The sequence below is a fragment of the Chrysoperla carnea genome, chromosome X (assembly GCF_905475395.1).
Source record: "Chrysoperla carnea chromosome X, inChrCarn1.1, whole genome shotgun sequence".
Classification (NCBI taxonomy): domain Eukaryota; kingdom Metazoa; phylum Arthropoda; class Insecta; order Neuroptera; family Chrysopidae; genus Chrysoperla; species Chrysoperla carnea.
Window position 1 is genome coordinate 28,660,032 of NC_058342.1, and position 20,163 is coordinate 28,680,194.

The 20,163-nt window shown below is 27.9% G+C and overlaps 1 protein-coding gene across 4 annotated transcripts in view; it reads left to right on the forward strand.

Annotated features, from left to right (window-relative positions):
- The first annotated feature begins 571 nt into the window (after positions 1-571).
- Positions 572-20,163, forward strand: part of LOC123302075 (very low-density lipoprotein receptor-like) — a 79,447-nt gene continuing 59,855 nt past the window's right edge. For 2 of the 4 annotated variants that reach the window (XM_044884855.1, XM_044884856.1), the window contains exons 1-2: positions 575-793; positions 5,499-5,621. In XM_044884855.1, the coding sequence (XP_044740790.1) occupies positions 688-793; positions 5,499-5,621 (229 nt within the window). In that variant the 5' untranslated portion in view covers positions 575-687. Of the gene's footprint in view, positions 794-5,498; positions 5,622-20,163 lie in introns of all 4 variants that reach the window. The other 2 variants (XM_044884853.1, XM_044884854.1) reach the window with 2 other exon arrangements.

Sequence of the window (20,163 nt, forward strand, 5' to 3'; positions counted from 1 at the left end):
TAAGTACTGTTTTTATGTTCTTTATATTAACAGTCATGTCCAGAAGATACGCTCCTGGTATAAACCTACAAATTCCAATATGTATATCATATGATTTTCAAATGATTCCGGCCTTGTTCGTTAGCTCTCTCTTTCTCGCACACTATTTACACAGTTCCAAAGTTATTACTATTTGATGACGTTGTATCGTCATCCTTCTTCGTGATACGATATCAAATGACCCCCTAAAAGCAAGAAAGATAAATCGAATCCATATGTTATTTCATATTTCGTTCTCTGTTTTTAATCCGCTTTCGATGTAGTATATTCTCAGTGCGTTTACATTTGGCGTGGGAATACATAGTACATCGAATGATTTGGGAACTGAGAACAGTTACTAAAACATCGGGGTAGAACGACAACGCTGACAATACTTGTGTTAAATATATCGTGTACACAAGGTAGATAAAACCGAGCGGAGTTACTATTTTTTCTTAAGGTGGAGCTATAAGCATTTTTTCTATATTAAAAAAGATCACATAGAAAAAACTGTAACTAAATTTTCGAAAATGTATTTTTTACTAAGTTGAGTTTGTGTTTACAAAATTTTTTTTAAAATTTCTTTGCAGTGCAGTGTTTTAAAAAAAAAATAATTGAAACGTCTCAAAAGAAAAAAAAACTAATTCTATGTTTTGTTGTGTTTTCTAAATGATATCGAATTTAAGTACCATGAAGTGGACTAAATTTTTAGGTGGCCTGTTAGTTATTTGTTTGTATAGTATTTCAACAGTAAACGCTTCAGAATTATTTCGAGGTAAATTATATTCAATTAATTGTCCTTACTGAGTCAATTGCGATCAATTTGACTTATTAATGTTTAATTATTTTGTTTACATAATGTAAGCTTTTAAAAACAATTTAGAGAGGCATAAATTTGGGTTTGGTTTTAATTAATCAATTTAAATATCTCGAGAAAAATCTCGTATTTGAATAGGCGAAAAAAAAAAGCATTTTGTTTGAGATAGAAACATTTGGAAATACAAATAAACAGAGTATTATTGAAAAATATGTTTTTTTTTTTACATAATTTTGAATTAAAAACTTGTTTCATTGAATAATTAATATAAATTAATTCAAAATTTTATATAAATATTGAATTTATTTAAAGTGTTTTTTTGAATTTGAATAAATCGGCTAATTTTAGTTTTGTGTCCGTGGTCTGACATTAAATAATACATCTCGTATATTGGCGTGACACTCCCGTTCTTTTTGATATTTTGACATTTCGTATATTATTTTAGTTTTGATATTGAAATTGAAAGTTTCAATTTGAAATTTTGTTAATTTCATGACAGAAATTATGCAAAAAATATTGTTTATCAGTAAATTTCATTACCATTTAATTAAAAACAAAATTTGTTTATTATTTTTAAATATATATTTCCGTTTCTCGTAAGGAAATATTTGCAATTGTGTGAAATTGTAGGTTTCAGATTGAAATTTCGAAAATTTCATGACAGAAATTATTCCAAAAACATTGTTTATCAGTAAATTTCATTACCATTTAATATAAACAAAAATTGTGTATTATTTTTAAATATATTTCCTTTTTCGTAAAGAAATATATGCTATTGTTTGAAATTGTAGGTTTCAGATTGAAATTTCGGAAATTTCATGACAGAAATTATGCAAAAAATATTGTTTATCAGTAAATTTCATTACCATTTAATATAAACAAAAATTGTTTATTATTTTTTAATACATTTCCTTTTTTCGTAGAGAAATATATGCAATTGTTTGAAATTGTAGGTTTCAGATTGAAATTTCGAAAATTTCATGACTGAAATTATGCAAAAAATATTGTTTTAGTAGTCAATTTCATTATCATTTAATAAAAACAAAAATTGTTTATTTTTTAATATATATTTCCTTTTCTTCTAAGGAAATATTTGTTATGGTGTGAAATTGTAGGTTTCAGATTGAAATTTCGAACATTTCTTGACAGAAATTATGCAAAAAATATTGTTCTATTAGTTAATTTCATTACCATTTAATATTTTAACTATTTTTAAATATATATTTCCTTTTTTCGTAAAGAAATATATGCAATTGTTTGAAATTGTAGGTTTCAGATTGAAATTTCGAAAATTTTATGGCTGAAATTTTGCAAAAAATATGGTTTATAAGTAAATTTCATTACTTATTACTTATTATTATTATTTTTTACTGAATATTTCCTTTTTTGTAAAGAAATATTTGCAATTCTTTGAAATTGTAAGGTTTCAGATTGAAATTTTGCAAATTTCATGACAGAAATTTTTCAAAATAATATTTAGTAAAAATGACTGTAATGTAAATAACAAAAACTTTTTATTGCTTGTAAAACACATTTTTTTGGTAATGAAATATATCAATGATTGAAATTGTAGGTTTCAAATTGAAATTTCGGAAATTTTCTTACAGAAATATAACAATTTCTTAAAAATTTCAAATTGCGTTCAATAAACCATGAAATTTGTATATATATTTGAGGCCATTTTCCTTTATCTTAGGAAAATTGTAGATTTCAGTTTGAAATTTTAAAAATTACATTTCGAAACTTAATAATTTGAAAATTAAAAAAATTTTTAACAGTTAAAAATGAATACAAAATTTTGTTTATTATTTTTGTTATTTTGTACTTGTTTTGAAAATATGTCAGTTTAAAATTTTGCATATTTTTAAGGTTGAAATTTTGTGTATTTTTAAACAGAATTATATATTTTTTTCTAAAAACAATTTTGCTAATTAGCAAATTTTAAAATTTCCTAATTTATTTCGGGAAATATTTTCTTAATTTATGGGAAAATGCTTTACATATGTAAAATTTCATTTTGACAGTATAAACGGTTAAATAGTGATTGAAACATGTCACAATTATTAAAATACTTTGTAAGATTACATTTAAAGTTTTTATATACTTTCGATAATCATATTTCCTTTCTCACCAGGAACTATCATTTAAATTAAGGAAATTGGATTTGTATCTTATAACATTCCGGAATGGGGATAAAACTCACATCCCATTTACTATCAATATTACTTCTTTTTTTAAATAAATATTATTTTGATAAACGAAGAAATTAGGAGATATACTAAATTTATTTATAAATAAGTGAAAATAAGCAATTGATTGAGTTAATTGTATAAATACCTTGGATAGACAATGTTGAATTGCTTTATTTTTAATAAATTAGAAAAGATTAAAACAACACACATTTATGTCGGCACGGTTTTGCTGAAATTTGCACCCTCACGGTTATACAATGATGTCTACGAAAAAATGCCTCAAACAAAAATGTTTTTTTTTTTTTGAAATATCATAAGTTCACAAATCGTTTATCGATGATGAAAATCGTTCCAAACTTGTTAAACGGGAGTTTTTGAGAATCGGACTCGTGAGGTACCCGGTGCCGAGGGTAAACGGTATATCCCTAAACGGGATATTTTCGGAAAATTCGTTATATAATCGTTCCGAACTTGTTACGCGGAGGTTTTTGGGATCGCTGAGGACGAATATCGTGACAGAATTGATCCCTCTGGGTACTCCGGGCTTCGTGCCCGATTCTGTAACTAGTTTGGATCGATTTACCGTGGACCGATAACGAATTTCCTGAAAATATCCCGGGATGGTGTTTACCCTGGTCACCACGTACTTCAGAGACCAATTTTGGCGCGATATTATCGACAACTTAAAAAATTTATAGCAACTAACAGAAACGGTCAATGGGCCTAAAATTTTTTTTACAGCTTGATGTCATTGAAAACCACATATTTGGAATTTTTCGTGCATAAATACTTTTGGTCGCTTGTCGATAGAAGTACCTTAAATTCTTTATACTTTGTATAAAAATAAAACTGTGCTTTAATTGTATGGTAAATTGATTGGTACGTAAATGACAGTTGGACGAACAGACGCGCGAAGCGTCCTTGCGATTTTATTGGAGACAATTGATAAGATTATATTTATAATTATTATATTATAAATAATAAAAATAGATATATGAAAATTTTCAACAAAGGAATTTTTTTTTTATGTTTATTAAAGTAATATGAAAAATTTACATAATTTTTCTTATTTCAATATTTGAGTTTTTCACAATTATCACCAATCATAAAATAATATAACTGTATTGACATTTCCAACAATGTTTCTCTGATAAAAAGTAAAAATTTTTCATTGCATTTCCTCTGTTGTTATCTGAAAAGAGATAATTTTCCTGATGGATTTACTTTACATAATCGATCGATTTTCACTTAGAATTTACTCCATAATGTTAAATTGTTATTATTAGGGTTGCCAACTCCAGGAAGTAGCGAGATAAATCAGAAAGTCGGGAGCTGATGAAATTAATTTATTTTTGGTTAGGTTAGATTAGAGTGGCTGCTCTGAGGTGGGACACACTTAGACTATACGGTAGCGATATTGACCTAAATACGGTTACGTCGGATACCCTCACACGAATCATTAACAGAGACAGAATTCGCTGAAAAAAAAGAGAGGTGCATAGGGGCAGCCATACTTCCGCGGCTCCGCCAAATACATGTCGAGATCTTCAATAAAAATTAAATAGTTTTATTTTTCTTCAATATTATTGTTTCAATATACTTTTCAGACTGTCAATATTATTGATCAATATTGACTCAATAATGTAAAATGATTGTCTTATTATTCTCAGTATTCTTTTTATAAATATTATTGTTTTAATACATTCCTCTGACGAACGATATCTTGTTCAATATCGTGGTTCAATAATATTGACGTTTTTGAGGCTAGTCTCGGACTGTATTAAATTCTAGTTTTTGAAAAAGTTCTTATCGAAAATATTTTTGAGCCGATATAGGACTTTTCAAACGAATAATATTCGGCCCAGTTGGTCGTAATTTCGAGAGCTTAATCTGTTTTTGCTCTATGGTAAAAAAATTAAAAAAAATAAGATTTCAAAAAAAAAAAAATTCAAAATAAAAGAGAAATTTTTGGAAAAGTTCATATCGAAAATATTTTTGAGTTGATAGAACTTTCCAAACTTACAAACCTAAAACAATTAGGAAGTCTCAAAAAAAACAATTTTTTTATATTTATACGTTTTTGGAAGTTTCATTCCCTTAACTAAATCGTGCCTTGCGGAAATCCGCAGTGTGCGGAATTCTGTGGCTAAAAAGAGATTAGAGATAACGAAAACAAATATCAAGAGTATTTTAATTTTTTTGTTTTTATAGGCAATTTTATTACAGATATGATATACAAATTACATAATGAGCAAAACTAAATTTTAATATTTTTTCTTAGTATTTTAATTTTTTTGTATTTATAGGCAATTTTATTACAGATATGATATACAAATTACATAATGAGCAAAACTAAATTTTAATATTTTTTCTAGTCCGGTCATTTTTAGAGCGTGGGCGAAATTTTACCCCTTATTTAAATAAAAATTTTATTAATACAAGATGTACTAATTTTTTTATTTCTTTTACAGGGACAGTATGTTCAATAATCCAATTCCGATGTAACAACGGAAAATGTATACCCAACAAATGGGTTTGTGACAAAGAAAACGATTGTGACGATTTTTCTGACGAAAGTCCTGAAATTTGTTCGAGTAAGTTTTTTTTATACAAATTTTCATACGCATAGAAGTGATTAATTTAGAGCTATTTACATATTAAATAGTTGCGTCAATCTATATAAGTAATTAAAAAGAATTTTGATGAAATAATTAAATTATTAATTAGAAATCATAATTAAAAGATTAATTTATTAATCTAGGATAAAAAATTACTGATTGACTGATTATATTCATTTAATATAAGAATACACTCATACATGAATCTGATAAATTTATTAAGTGGTCTAAAAATAATATTAAACTTATACCGGGTGTCCCAGACCACCCGTACCACACTATTATTTCAAAGAATTTTAAATAAATAAAAATTAAAAAAAAACGCCCATCTCATATATTTTTCGAAAATGTATCCAACAATACTAAAAATGCCACCTACTCCTTAAACCCTGTTAGGGGTAGGGGGTGTAACTTTAAAAATTTACATGGAAACCTCTATTTATTTATTTTATTTTAAGTGGAAACCGTTAAATTAAAGACACGCCTTTTATGACGTAATTTGTTTTTTTTACTAACCATCTAATGTTTTCTTGCAAAAATATAATAAAAATATGAAAAGTAGGGATTTGACAAAAACCAATGAAATAATTTTTTTAAATGTTTTTCAAAATAATATAATCGAATGAAATCAGTTGATATCCCTTCTTTAGTTGAATAATATTAAATGAAGTTTACTAATATCTCATAATTATCATTGGCTGCTGATTATCGAATAATATTCAGTGAATGAACAAATTTATCAATTTTTGTCATACCTGTAGTGCCTAAATTAGGGCTCAGATCCAAAATTGGTAAATAACTTTTTCCATCGTCTTTATGAGCTTATTCTGTAGGCCGACGATCTGCAGTCAATAACAGAACACCGTGTATATTGATACGTAGAAAAAGTTTTTAGTTTTATTTAAATTTTAAAAAGTATCATTTTTATTGAAAGACCCTTCCCTCCTACTGTTTTTTCATTCATTGTTATTATTTTTTTTTTTTATATTTGAATAACTCAGATTAAACTACTCCACTTGAAAGATATTTTTGTAGACAATAAAATTGGTATCGACTATCTTGCAATCACATGTAAGATTTTAAAGATAAATTCGGTTTCTAAGTGATTTACGTTTTTTCACGAAGTGATGCAAAATTTCTTCTTGGCGTAAAAAGAAAGCAAGTAGGGTCAAACTAATCGTTGGTAGTTTTTGATCTTAAATTTGGTCATAATTGATGGTTTTCATAAAGTTTGGAAAACTGTTGTAAAAAACAACCCTGGAATGTCCCTGTGTCCCGGTACCCATACCAGGTTTACATTCATTTGTTACGCCAGCACATTTAAGGACGTACGGCAGTACTGTGCTATCTTTAACATATTTGTGCCAAATATAACCAGAAATGAAATTCAAATTTAGAATATTTTGTCTCAAGCAGAATTGATTGGAATTTCAAAATTTTCCAACCATTTTCTTATCAAAAATCTTATGCAATTGTTAAATAATTAATTGACCTTGCATTGACATCAGACTCGATATAAATTATGTAATTTATATGAAAATATTTTTGTAATGTAATTGACAACGAGAGAATATTATGCATGAAGAAAATTGTTTAATCATTGTTTAATTCCATTCATTAACCTTGCAATTATTATTTCCCTTTTACTCCCCTTTATAAATGAAATGTTGAAATCTAATATATTATCTTCAAGCATGAAAAATATTGCTGTGAAAACTCGTGTGACTATCATACAAGTCTCCGAAAAAAGTGATTGTAAAACAAGTGAAAGCAAACAATTGACGGAGTTACAGAAAGAGTATCATTCTTTAAATTTTAAAGGAAGGAAGTTAGATTGTGTTTAAAAATTTTGATTTTTGTATACAAATTATGTAAAAATTTTAGAATGACCTTAGAGAAAAATTCTATTCAAAGAACCTCGCACATAACTACACGCAAGTTAGTCGTGCGACGGTGAAATATTTGTTAATGTTAATTAAGATTAATTCTTATACCTCTTTATCCCACTTCAGATCAGTTGTCGATATACTTAAAATATTATTAATAATTTCACTGCCATATTTTTTATATGTGAGGTTTTACAGTAATTACTAGCAGCTTTCGTTTTTAAGGATTTTATTTCGCGATTAAATATAAAAAATAAAAGTGCACAAAAAATCAGATAAAGTTTTAATATTTTAACGAATAATGCCTACATTTTTATAAAACTACTAGCTGTGAACTACCCGCTTTACTGGGCAACATCCCCACTTGCACCCCTCCCTCTACATTTCCTTGCGTGGGATAACAGTTTTGTAATGTACACGTCATGCTCTTTTATTTGATACCCCACTTAGGTATATTTGTAAATAATCGATAATTCCTTCCCACTTTCTCGCTACACCTTTCTACCCTCCGAAGGTTAAAAGTAGATGAAAACAATAGATCTTTGAAGCTGGTTGTATATCGTGTCAATATTTGAGCTTAATCGATGCACAACTTTTTTAGTTTTTGAAGCATATCTCTTTCAACCCCTATTTCAACCCCTTACTCTACTATAATATGGATGTATTATACATAAATACCTTCCTCTTGAATCACTCTATCTATTAAAAAAAACCGCATCAAAATCCGTTGCGTAGTTTCAAAGATTTAAGCGTACAAGGGGACATAGGGACATAGGGACAGAAAAGGCGACTTTGTTTTATAATATGTAGTGATCATAATTAAAAATTTGATAAAATCAATTTCATACAATATTTTTAAATTATGATAAAAAATATCATGATCTTTTAAAAATTGGACCATGTTTCCTTACCTTTTAGGAAAGAATCAAGATATAAATAAACAATTGGGACCAATACAGATTTGCACAATGTTTTTGATTGGCTGTCTATTTTCATTAATACCTAACTATCCGTGCATCGGATCAAAAAATGAAAGAGGACTTTTCGGCTTAGAATTTTATTTTCTACCTGATACAAACAAAAGCGTGCGGTACTTATGTGACACCCTGTATATCTAATAGAATTTATGGCTAAATAGGTATATCTCCGAAATTTTTAATGCCTTCAAGTCAAATAAATAATGAAAATGTGCAGAATTACGTCATATACAACTTTCGTATGAAACTTTTTTAGTTAAAGCAAGCTTATTAATTGATTTTTTGTTTGTTAGTTTTTCATTTTTCAATTTTTCTTGACACTTCATGAAAAAGGATCATTTAAAGTCGCCCTATTAGCTCATTTGGTCAAGGCGTAACGAATTCCGTGCACGGTATGCTTTGGGTAGCGGGTTCGATTCTCGCCGTCGCAACAAAATTAATTTAATTAATAGTTGTGATGGGCTTGTGTAGTGCATGGTATATGCATGAAGCAGATGCATTGAGCCTTTGAAATTGAGGAGCTGATAAATGAAATTTTCAGCGGAATAGTGGTAAAACACATATATGGTATCACAATGGGCTCTATAGATTTAAGTGTGTCCTTCGTGGACAGTCAATATAACCTCACCCATTCCTAACCTAAGTACCTAAAACAAAATTTTCATTTTTGTCACATAATTTTTGAAATCAAATTCTCTATTGTCTGTACTAATAATTTGTCTATCTAAAATCTCAAGTTACTTATTATGTGAAACTAAATATAAATATTTTGAAATTTGATATCGAGTATGAAGGTTACGCGATTCTCTTCCGTCTCAAGTTTTATTATTAATTTAATAGTATTTAATTATTAATTACAGAAAATATTAGATACAATTAATACTTTTTTTTTATTTATTAATATTGATAAAGAGATTTTGTTTTTATCTCGTAAACAATACACATACCTTCACGAATTTTTTAAATAAGTGCAGATGATTCACAAACGCTCAAATCATTTTATTTGCATAAACAAGGAAAAACAAATAATTGACTGAGTTAATTGTTAAAATACCCCGTATAAAAAGTGTTGAATATAGGTGTTTATGTCTATTATTGTGTATCAATAAGTCCGGATCCGTGGTTATAAATTTTTCCTATCAATTAGATCGAATATTTTGAAAATTAGGGCTCTAATCACTTTTTTAGCGAGATTTTCGATTTTTTTGGAGGTAAACTTAACATGGAAATGGATTTTCACCTAAATCCGATATACAAAATACCCCTTAGGTATACTTAGAAAAAAATCGAAAATTCGAAAAAAATTTCTTGTTTCTGATTTTGATAAAAATCATTTTCCAGACTAATTTTGACCTGAGAAAACCGAAAATATCGTTAAAATTAATGACAAACTTTTAGTTTTAATGATATGGTCTTAATAATGAGTCCGGATCCGTGGTTATAAATTTTCCTATCAATTAGACCTAATATTTTGAAAATTAGGGCTCTAATCAGTTTTTTAGCGATATTTTCGATTTTTTAAGGGTAAACTTGACTTAGAAATGGATTTTTACTTAAATCTGAAATACTAAATTTTTTTCGAAATTTTGGGATTTTTTTAAGGTATACCCCTTAGAAAAAATCGAAAAATTCGAAAACAATTTTTTGTTTCTGATTTTGATGAAAATCATTTTCCAGACTAATTTTGGCCTAAGAAAACCGAAAAGACGGTCAAAATTATATACTACATAAACAAAAGTTGTTTATTTTTTTATAACGAATTTTTTTATCCTTACGGACCCAAGATCAAATTAACCTGAGTTGCTCATTTACGAACTCAAATTCACGCACGTCCTGAACACGCTAGGATTTCAGCTTGATATCTTTTTTCGTTTTTGAGTTATCGTATTTACGGACGGTAATATGTATTACCAAAATTTTGTTCGTATCATCAATATTTCTAAGCGTTACAAACTTGGGTCTAAAATTAGTATACCTTGATATATATTTCATATACATAGTATGAAAATAAATATTGTTGATTAAGAACGCGTCTAAAAAATATTTATGATTGAAAGGTATTTTAATATTGTACTTGAAAAGTTTTATTCAAGGTGATTAGTTTTATATTTTATTGAATTTTCTAAGAGAAAACTCGACTTATCCTTAAAGGACCCCGAACTAATCTTATGAGGTTGGGATTTTGCGAGATTTAATTGATCTTCATGAAAAATCTTAAACAAATTTATAAACAAATTTTTACAATTTTTTGATATTTCCGATTTTTCTATCTAGCATTTTATAAAAGCTTATTTTTATGATACGGATTTTCCAACTTTTTAATTTTTTACACTAAATTAATCCATTTGATGATCGACAAGGTTCTAATCTCATTTTGAAGATAATTATAATCTCTTCAAATTATGTCGTAAAAATTGTTCAAAATTTATGATACAATTTCAAGTTTTACGCATTTAAAAATTTATCAAATCCACTTTAAAAACTTATCACGAATTTTGAATGCCTGATAAATTTTGTTGTTGATATTTATTTTTCTCAAGTGAAAAACGTATGTCCATGCATGTGGACTCATTCATAAGACCAAAATATTTTAACTTAAACTTGAAGCAATTAAGGTAGTACGACCGCCAAGGCAAGTTTAGACTTGTGCTTGAAATAATTTGTACCTTATTTTTAACTTTGATGAGGAATTTTGTTATAACTTCATGAATGTAGACGAAAAATAAGAATAAAATTTTTCGATATCTGCCTTGGTTTTCGAAATATCGAAAGCTAAATAATTACACAAAATTTTCAATTTTCAATATTTTGCAAATTACTCTAGATATCGAAAAATTTTATTCTTTCTTTTCGTCTTTTATTGTCAAATTATAACATAATTCACAATTAAAATTGAAAATATATATTTTTTAAATTTGTGTCTCTACTACCGTGCTCATACATCCTTAATTAGTCGGGCACAACGGGTTTTTTTTTGATAACTTTTTTTTGTTTTTTTAAATTTCCACCGACTAGTTTTGGAGAAATCTATGAAAACATATCATCCATCTACCGTTTTCTCATGAGACTAATGTTAAATACGCCTACTTTTTAAGTCATTAATTATTTAAATAAGTTGACAAGCCCCTCTAAAAAAAAAGTCCAACTTCATATATAAAAAAAAATCAAGTCTTTTATCAAAAATTGCCTTGGCTTCTTTCCAAAATGAAGCTTTTTACGTTATCATGATTCATAAAAAGAGTTTAAGGTCTCATTTATATATAATACGCCATTAAGGTATTTGTCTTTGTACAATATTATAAAAATAGTGTACTACATCATACAGCAGTGGTATGTACGTATAGATATGCTTAGCACACTCAAATAAGTATTAATTTTAACATGCTTTTAACTCAACTGTTCATTTATCACGTATTCTGTATGATAATAGCATAATAATAAACATCTGTAATTCTGTATATAATAGACATCTCTCTTACACTACTGATACTCTAAATATAATTGTTTCTGTTATACAAAAAATTTAAATAACTTTGAGTAACTATATCTCAAGAATGAATCGGTCAATAATTTAATTAAAGTCACATGCACAAATTTATGAATGTTAGTTTTTTGAAAATATCTTAAATCTAGTTTTTTTCTTGAATTAAAAAACTTGTTAAAAACACAACAAAACGCAACTTTTCCTATGCTCTCCATGTTAATTATCCGAACATTAATTGTATTTAACTCGTGTTAGAGACGATCAATCGACTTCAAATGTTTTTGGTTAATGTATTATTATATTCCTAATAAGTATACACAAATTTAGAATTTTCTGTCAATATGCCCATAGCAAGACAACTACCTTAAGTCCTTATTTGTTTTACAAAAGTTAATAAAATCGGAGCCCCATTTATACATGCATTCAAATTCAACATTTATAGAAAAATGTTTACATAAAAAGTTTATAAGATATTGAACCCAAAACACACGGATAAGCCTTCATACAATTCGGATTAAGAAATATTTCTATAGAGAACCGTCGAAATTACAAAATACTTTCAATACATTTATATACAATTTTATTGAATATCCTCTGTACACTGTCTAATTAAAAAAAAAAAAATTTGAATAAAAAATACTTTTTAAGCGACAAGCTTTTATTGTACTAAAAAGTAGAAACAAATTTATATCTATGAGTCATTGATACCCGACTATTTGTAAAAGCTTGAGGCGTTCAATTTAAAATATCAAAAATGAATCGGAAGGCCTCATCTACTCAACATGCCTAGAGTACAAGTAGTCGAGAGTATGAGCAACTCACAGCTAAATTTATTTTTTACTTTTTAGTACAATAAATGCTTGTCCCTTATAAAGTATTTTTTATTAATATTTTTAATTTTAAGATTAAAAAAAATGTATGTATATCAAATATGGTGGAAGCGATGAGAAAATCAGGACGCCACAACCTTTCCATGAATTGTCATCCAAACTTAATGTGCAAGCAAAATTTCAGCTCGATCGGAAACCGAGAAGTTGATCAAATTTGATTACAGACACACAACGGGACAGGTGAAACTAAATAAAAGCTTGCCAAAATTTAAATTATTATCAAACTTATATAAATGATCTTTCCATTTATGCTAAAAAAAATTGTTTTGTTGATTTTTCAACAGGTTTATCATGTCTCGTCTTTAGATATTCTTGTGCACAATAACCATAAAAACAAACAGATATGTTTTTTAATATGAAATTCGTCGATCGTTGGTTGATTTGATGCGTTGCGTTTCGTATTCAGTACAGAATTATTTATTCGAATATTTACGTCTGTCAGTCTGTCTGTGTGTCAGTATTGTTAGAGTGTGTGGGTCTTTTTAGAGGTGTGTATTTTTTAAGTACATCAACGTTCAGATACTTTATGATGTCAAATATTGTAAGTTATTTACACTTACAAAAAAATATAAATATATATTCTGGTACACACCACTTCTGACAGTGTTCTAAAGCTCAAGGCTTTTTTATTTTGAAAATAGTCTTTTTATAATATTATCTATCGTTTGAAACGCAAAAATATTACGAAACAAGTGAAGATAAATAATTGACTAAGTTAATTGTTAAAAGACCCACACTGAAAGTTTAGTCCCAAGTTTGTAACGCTTAAAAATATTGATGCTACGCATAAAATTTGGCTATAGGTGTTCATAGAATCACCTAATTAGTCTATTTCCGGTTTTCCGTCCGTCCGTCTGTGGACACGATAACTCAAAAACGAAAAAAGATATCGAGACGAAATTTTTACAGCGTACTCAAGACGTAAAAAGTGAGATCGAGGGTCTTGGGTCTTTTTTCAAATTTTACATATTCTGCTAAAAAATGGCTAACAGCTTCATTCAAATGTTGTGTTGTACTAAACAGGTTTTACTGTAAAGTTATTTATCGATAAATCGACATTGTATAAGGTTACGTCGGATTTGACAGTTAACGCAATTGTATGACGTCACTTTTTAATATTTTCAATTTTAACGGCGTTGGTGTAATAAATAAAATTATTCTGATGCAACGGTTAAGTTAATATTTTTTCGATAATGAGGTAGTAGTGATTTTTTACAAGGACATTGAATCATGATTGAATTCATTTCCACTTTTGTTCATCAGTTTTCTATGAAATTTGTTGTTCATTGTTTTTACTCACGGCTACATGGTATCCACAGGTTACGGTAACTACGAAAGCGAAATTCCGTACGGATCGAGCTAGTTAAATATTATTTATCTAGCCTGTTTTTTTTGTCACTTGGTGATATCTTCCTTATTATTTCATGAAATCCCATGATTTATCCCTCATTTTAAAGCTTATCGTGCTGGTTAATGATGAAAAACGGATTATCAACCTAAAAAATGTACCGATTCCCTTGGATTTGAGATTTTTATTATAGTACCATATAAATATAAGGTTGATATATAAGGATCTTCATCGAAGATCCATCATTTGATGAACAGAGACGACTATAGTAAGTTTATTGATGATTGAAGAGCGATATCTATATTATCAAATTTATAAGCATCACTTGCACACAATATATTATATATTTTTCTAGTTGTGTGGTATTGTAAAACCAAAAAATAACTCATTACTTCACTACAAAAGATGCATTTTGTTTATATGTATGTACCCTGTAATAAACCAAAACTTTCTTACAATACTGTAGGTTTACAATCACCTTAACAAAATCAAGCTTATTCTTTAAGGATGTATGAGCATGACAACAATGTTTGATTTAAAGGCTCAAAATTTGTTTGTAGGTAGTCTTTTACTCAAAGAATATGTGGCTAAAATTTCAGCTTAGGTATCCGTGCAAATTTTTAAGAAAAAAGTCATTAAAAATCGATATAAAATACATTGGCTCTTATGGAGGAATCTCAAAAAACGACATATTTTGGAAGTTTTTGATAATTTTCATTTGGAATGAATGAAAACAAATTTAAAAAAAAACTTTTTAATAGAAAGTAAACATATTAGCAATGAATTAGAAAAGAAAAAAACTAAGTGTCACCGTCCATATAAGGGATGTAAGAGCAGGGTAGATTAAGGGTTGAAATTATTTCTATCTTATTTTCAACTTTGATGATGAATTTTGATATAACTTCATGAATGTAGACGAAAAATAAGAATAAAATTTTTCGATATGTGTCTTGCTTTTCGAAATATCGAAAGCTAAATAATTAAACAAAATTTTCAATTTTCGATATTTCGAAAATTAAGCCAGATATCGAAAAATTTTATTCTTACTTTTCGTCTTATATCGTCAAGTTATAATATAAATTTATCATCAAAATTGAAAATATCTATTTTTAAATTTGTACCCCCACTACCATGCTCATACATCCTTAAGTTTTTCTTCTGATCAAACCATTTTAATGTTTGTTTTTCGGTACAAACTCCTTACAAAAAAAAAAAAAAAACACCTACTTAACAGTCGATCAATTATATTTGTTGATGAACGTATGTATCGATTCATTGATTTTGATTATTATTGTTTGAATAATACTCAATTCATACAAGATATATTATTAATAAATACATATTTTACTCTACCATCATATATTTTATATATAAAAAATAAAAAAAAGTTTTTTCATGTGAATTATTGGAAACGATCCATCAAAATGTGTTGTTTACATCAAAATTGATTTACGTAATAAGTTTTATTTACAATATGTTCGATGTACCTACATTGTAGTGTAGTGCTGTAGTCTTGAATTGAAAAACACTTCTCTTTTTATTTTTAAAAATCAATTCGTATTTTATAGGAGACTAGGGCCAGGCGGGTTATTCCTGTGTCTACCACACTGAAAGAAAATTCTTAATACCAACCGATATGAGGTTATCGGAACCTCATCGCGAGATCAAATATGGCAAATGGTGGATTGAGTGGTGAAGTTGACACAAACGCATGAGTAATATACTGTCTAACATATTTCAAATATTGTTGTTTTGAAATGCAACATAGTTTTAAACAATCTTTTTTTGATTGGTTCTAACACTTATAAATATTATAACAAAATAGTGATGTGATTGACACAACCACATGAGCAGGTTTATTAGGTTTATATAAAAAAAACTAGATATCTTCGAGTCGGACATAAACCAGTGACCTATGGAGTACTAATGTTTTAGTGTCTTAAGTCTATCGCTGTCCCAACTGGGCAACCGATGATTGTTACATATGTATAAAAAAATGTTATGTATTATAAAAATGATCAATAAGTTAATTTCAAACTCTCTGTAAATTGGTAACAACAATTTTCATGTAGTTGACTCAACCGCACATGAACTAGACATGACATGTATGTGTTCTTAGTAACCAAATTCTATGTTTAAAGCAAACGTATAGAAATTTTCTTTTTATTCGTTTTATTTACACGATTATATCTTCCAACTAAGTACAATTTTATTTTCCATCAATAAAATGCATGACTTTAAACTAAAATCAATCTCTTTCATAGAAGTAATGATTTTGTTTATTTAACTTCAGTGATTTTGTATCAATGAATTCATATTTTAAATTGTAAATACAAATATTTATCTGTATTTATTCCCTCCTGTACAACTGTACTGTAGTTGTCCTGATTTGCTCCCTCTTAGTGATGTACATGGAAACCGCCTTAGTGATGCCCATGGAAAACTTCCCATTACTACCTCCCTTCATTTCACCGGGAAAATTTAAAAAACATCTCTAATAAAATCTTTTTTACTTTTTTGTTATCTAGAATTAACCCCATGTAATGTTCTTTTATGTAGAGCCTCCGGGCTCCGGTTATCGAAGAATAATTTCTGAATTTTTGCTATTTTTATTAGAAAATTAATTACTTATAAATAAAAATTAAAAATTTCCTACCGTTCTGAAACTACTAACAAATACCACATCTGACCCTACCCAATAATATTATTATTCACCTATTTTAGTTCATCTGAATAATATTTCAATTGTTCTAAATATTTATTATAGTGTGATACTATTTTGTTTGATTTAGGCAATGTTTAGTACAGTTTAGTGATTGTTATTGCATTGTTTAAACTTTAAAGTGATTGTTTTATTCTTTAAATACTGCAATTATTACTACTGAAGTATAATACATATTGCCTGAACTGAAAAGATATATACAAAATATTGAAAAATGAATACATTATTTATATTTATTAATTTTTTTAAGGAAGTACGAACAGAGTAGCAACTTTTAGTAAAATGCTTGATTTTTTTATATGTAGTTTAAATACGTTTAAATATAATTCTAAAAATTTGAGGGAAGGGTTATCGGATTATTGAGATAATTCGTAGCGCAGGAGCTGCGTTAGCTAAGCGAATTATCTCAGGGATTGAAAAAAATAACTCATTTTTCTTAAAATTGAATATTGCATTTTTTTTATTACGAAAGCTAAGCGTCTACAGAAAAATTCATAAGATTACTTTGTTGCTTAATATTGATCAAAAATATTCAAAAATTTTGTAATTTTCCTTTTTAGAAATAATTAGTCAAATCACTTGTTTTTTAACATCCGATCTAAAAAAAGATGTGTTATAAATTTGACCGGTATGTGTGTGTGTCTGTCTGTGTATCTCTGCTTCTCTGTCTGTGGCATCGTAGCGCCTAAACGGATGAACCGATTTTGATTTTTTTGGTTTCGTTTGAAAGGTAATTTAATGAAGAGTGTTTTTAGCTCGACGGGCCTGATGTTTTCCCTTCTCTTGTCAGACCTGGGTACAGCTAGTAACAAATAAATCCAATTTCATATAGAGTTTGAACTTAAACAGACTTTTCGCAATACAATTGATTGGCAAATTAACAAAAACATATTGAGAATGTCAGCTATGTCGTTCGTGAAAATTCTTGTACTTTTCCGGTAATTTTATAAATCTTTCCATACTTTTACAATACTGATTTAAGAATACTTGTTAAGGGACAAGCTTTTATTGTACCAAAAAGTATAAAATAATTTTATGTATAAGTCGCCCATACCTGACTGTTTGTAAAAGCTTGAGGCGCTCAATTTAAAATATCAAAAATGAATAGGAACGTCTCATCTACTCCACAAGTGCGTGAGTTTTATTGGTGGCGTTTACATGGTAACGATAAACTACTTTAATTATAGAATTGTATGGATGCATATATAATTGTATGGATTACATTTATGACTTACATTGAAAATTTAATATTATTGTCTCACAAATTTAAATAAATAATTAAATATAATTTACATTTGAAAAATAATATTTGTGCAATTTGATTTCTTATTTTTATAATTTTTAATGCATTAAGTTTAATTAATTAGTGTTTTTCAATAATTTTAATTTGATATTTTCTATAACATTAACATGTAAAGAATTGCAAATTAGACATAACATCCTCCTTATCGCCAAAATTTTTTACTGGAAGCGCTGGCATTGATTTTATTGTCCCAACCATGACTACGCACACAACGAATACATTGTTTTGGAATACACTGTCTTTTACATGGATATGAAAACCATTAAAACTAATTACTATTTTATGTATGTTTAGATAATATAAATCACATTAATGTACATAACGTTGCCTAAACTGTTGAAAATAAACATTAGTTTCATAAAATTAAATCAGTTAATTAAAAATTTTTGATATTATTGAATACCAGTAAACAAAGTGGGCGGTAGAACAGGGATATAAAATTTAATTTTAGTATTATATTGAACTTTTTAAATACATGGGTGTTCATATATTATATTCAGTTAATTATTAAAATACTCATTGAACCATGTTGCCTTATATGCGGTTAGCAATTTTAAATAAGCGGCCTTTTTTAACAATATATCAAGGTATACTAAGTTTAGTCCTTGTATACTAATCTGTCTGTCAACACGATAATTCAAAAACGAAAATAGATATAAAGCTGAAATTTTCATAGCGTGCTTAAGACGTAAAAACAGAGGTCAAGCAACATAGGTCAGCTGGGTCTCGATTTTCGATTGAATTTGATTTCGATAAAACTCAATAAAAATAATTTTGAGACTACAAATACAAAAATCGGATTTATGTACCCGATTATTATATAATCAATTTAATCGGAATCGAAGGCAAAAAAAATTTTTTTGCGTTTTTCTTAAGGGGTACCCCTTAGAAAAAATCAATAAAATCGGGAAAAAGTTTTTGTTTCCGATTTCGATAAAACTCGGTATTAGAGGTAATTTTGAGCCAAAAAGAACAAAAATCGGGTTTCTGTATCGATTGGATGCATAGTTTCTGAGAAAATCGCTTTTTGTGTCCAATTTTGGATTATATCTCAAAAGCCACGCATCCATTCATTAAATAAACCCAATTTTTTGATTTTTTGGGTCAAAATTATCGTATATATTGAATTTTATCGATATCGAAGGCAAAAATTTTTTTCGATTTTTTGCATTTTTCTTAAGGGGTACCCCTTAGAAAAAATCGAAAAAATCGGGAAAAAGTTTTTGTTTCCGATTTCGATAAAACTCGGTATTAGAGGTAATTTTGAGCCAAAAAGAACAAAAATCGGGTTTCTGTATCGATTGGATGCATAGTTTCTGAGAAAATCGCTTTTTGTATCCAATTTTGGATTATATCTCAAAAGCCGCGCATCCATTCATTAAATAAACCCAATTTTTGGATTTTTTGGGTCAAAATTATCTTATATAATAAATTTTATCGATATCAAAGGCAAAAAAATTTTTTTGATTTTTTGGATTTTTCTTAAGGGGTACCCCTTAGAAAAAATCGAAAAAAATCGGGACAAAGTTTTTGTTTCCGATTTCGATAAAAATCTGTATAAATAGTAATTCTAAGCCAAAAAATACAAAAATTGGGTCTATGTATCGATTAGATGCATAGTTTCTGAAAAGTCTTCAGCAGATGATTTAATAAATTAATTTGCCGAAAAAAGGCAAGAAAAGTGTATATTTAATTTGAATTGTTTGACTTGTTCAATTTCTAGGAGGAAGTGATAACTGATATATTTATTTCAATTTAATGCAAGCATTTTGGTTGCTTTTGTGAGAAATTTTTACGCATCATTTGGGCCCCACAACTAATTTTAATACAGAGCCCCTCCAAGACGAGTTACGCCACTGGTTTTTATACACTTTTTTTTTTTTTTAAATTTCAACATCTTTTTTGGGT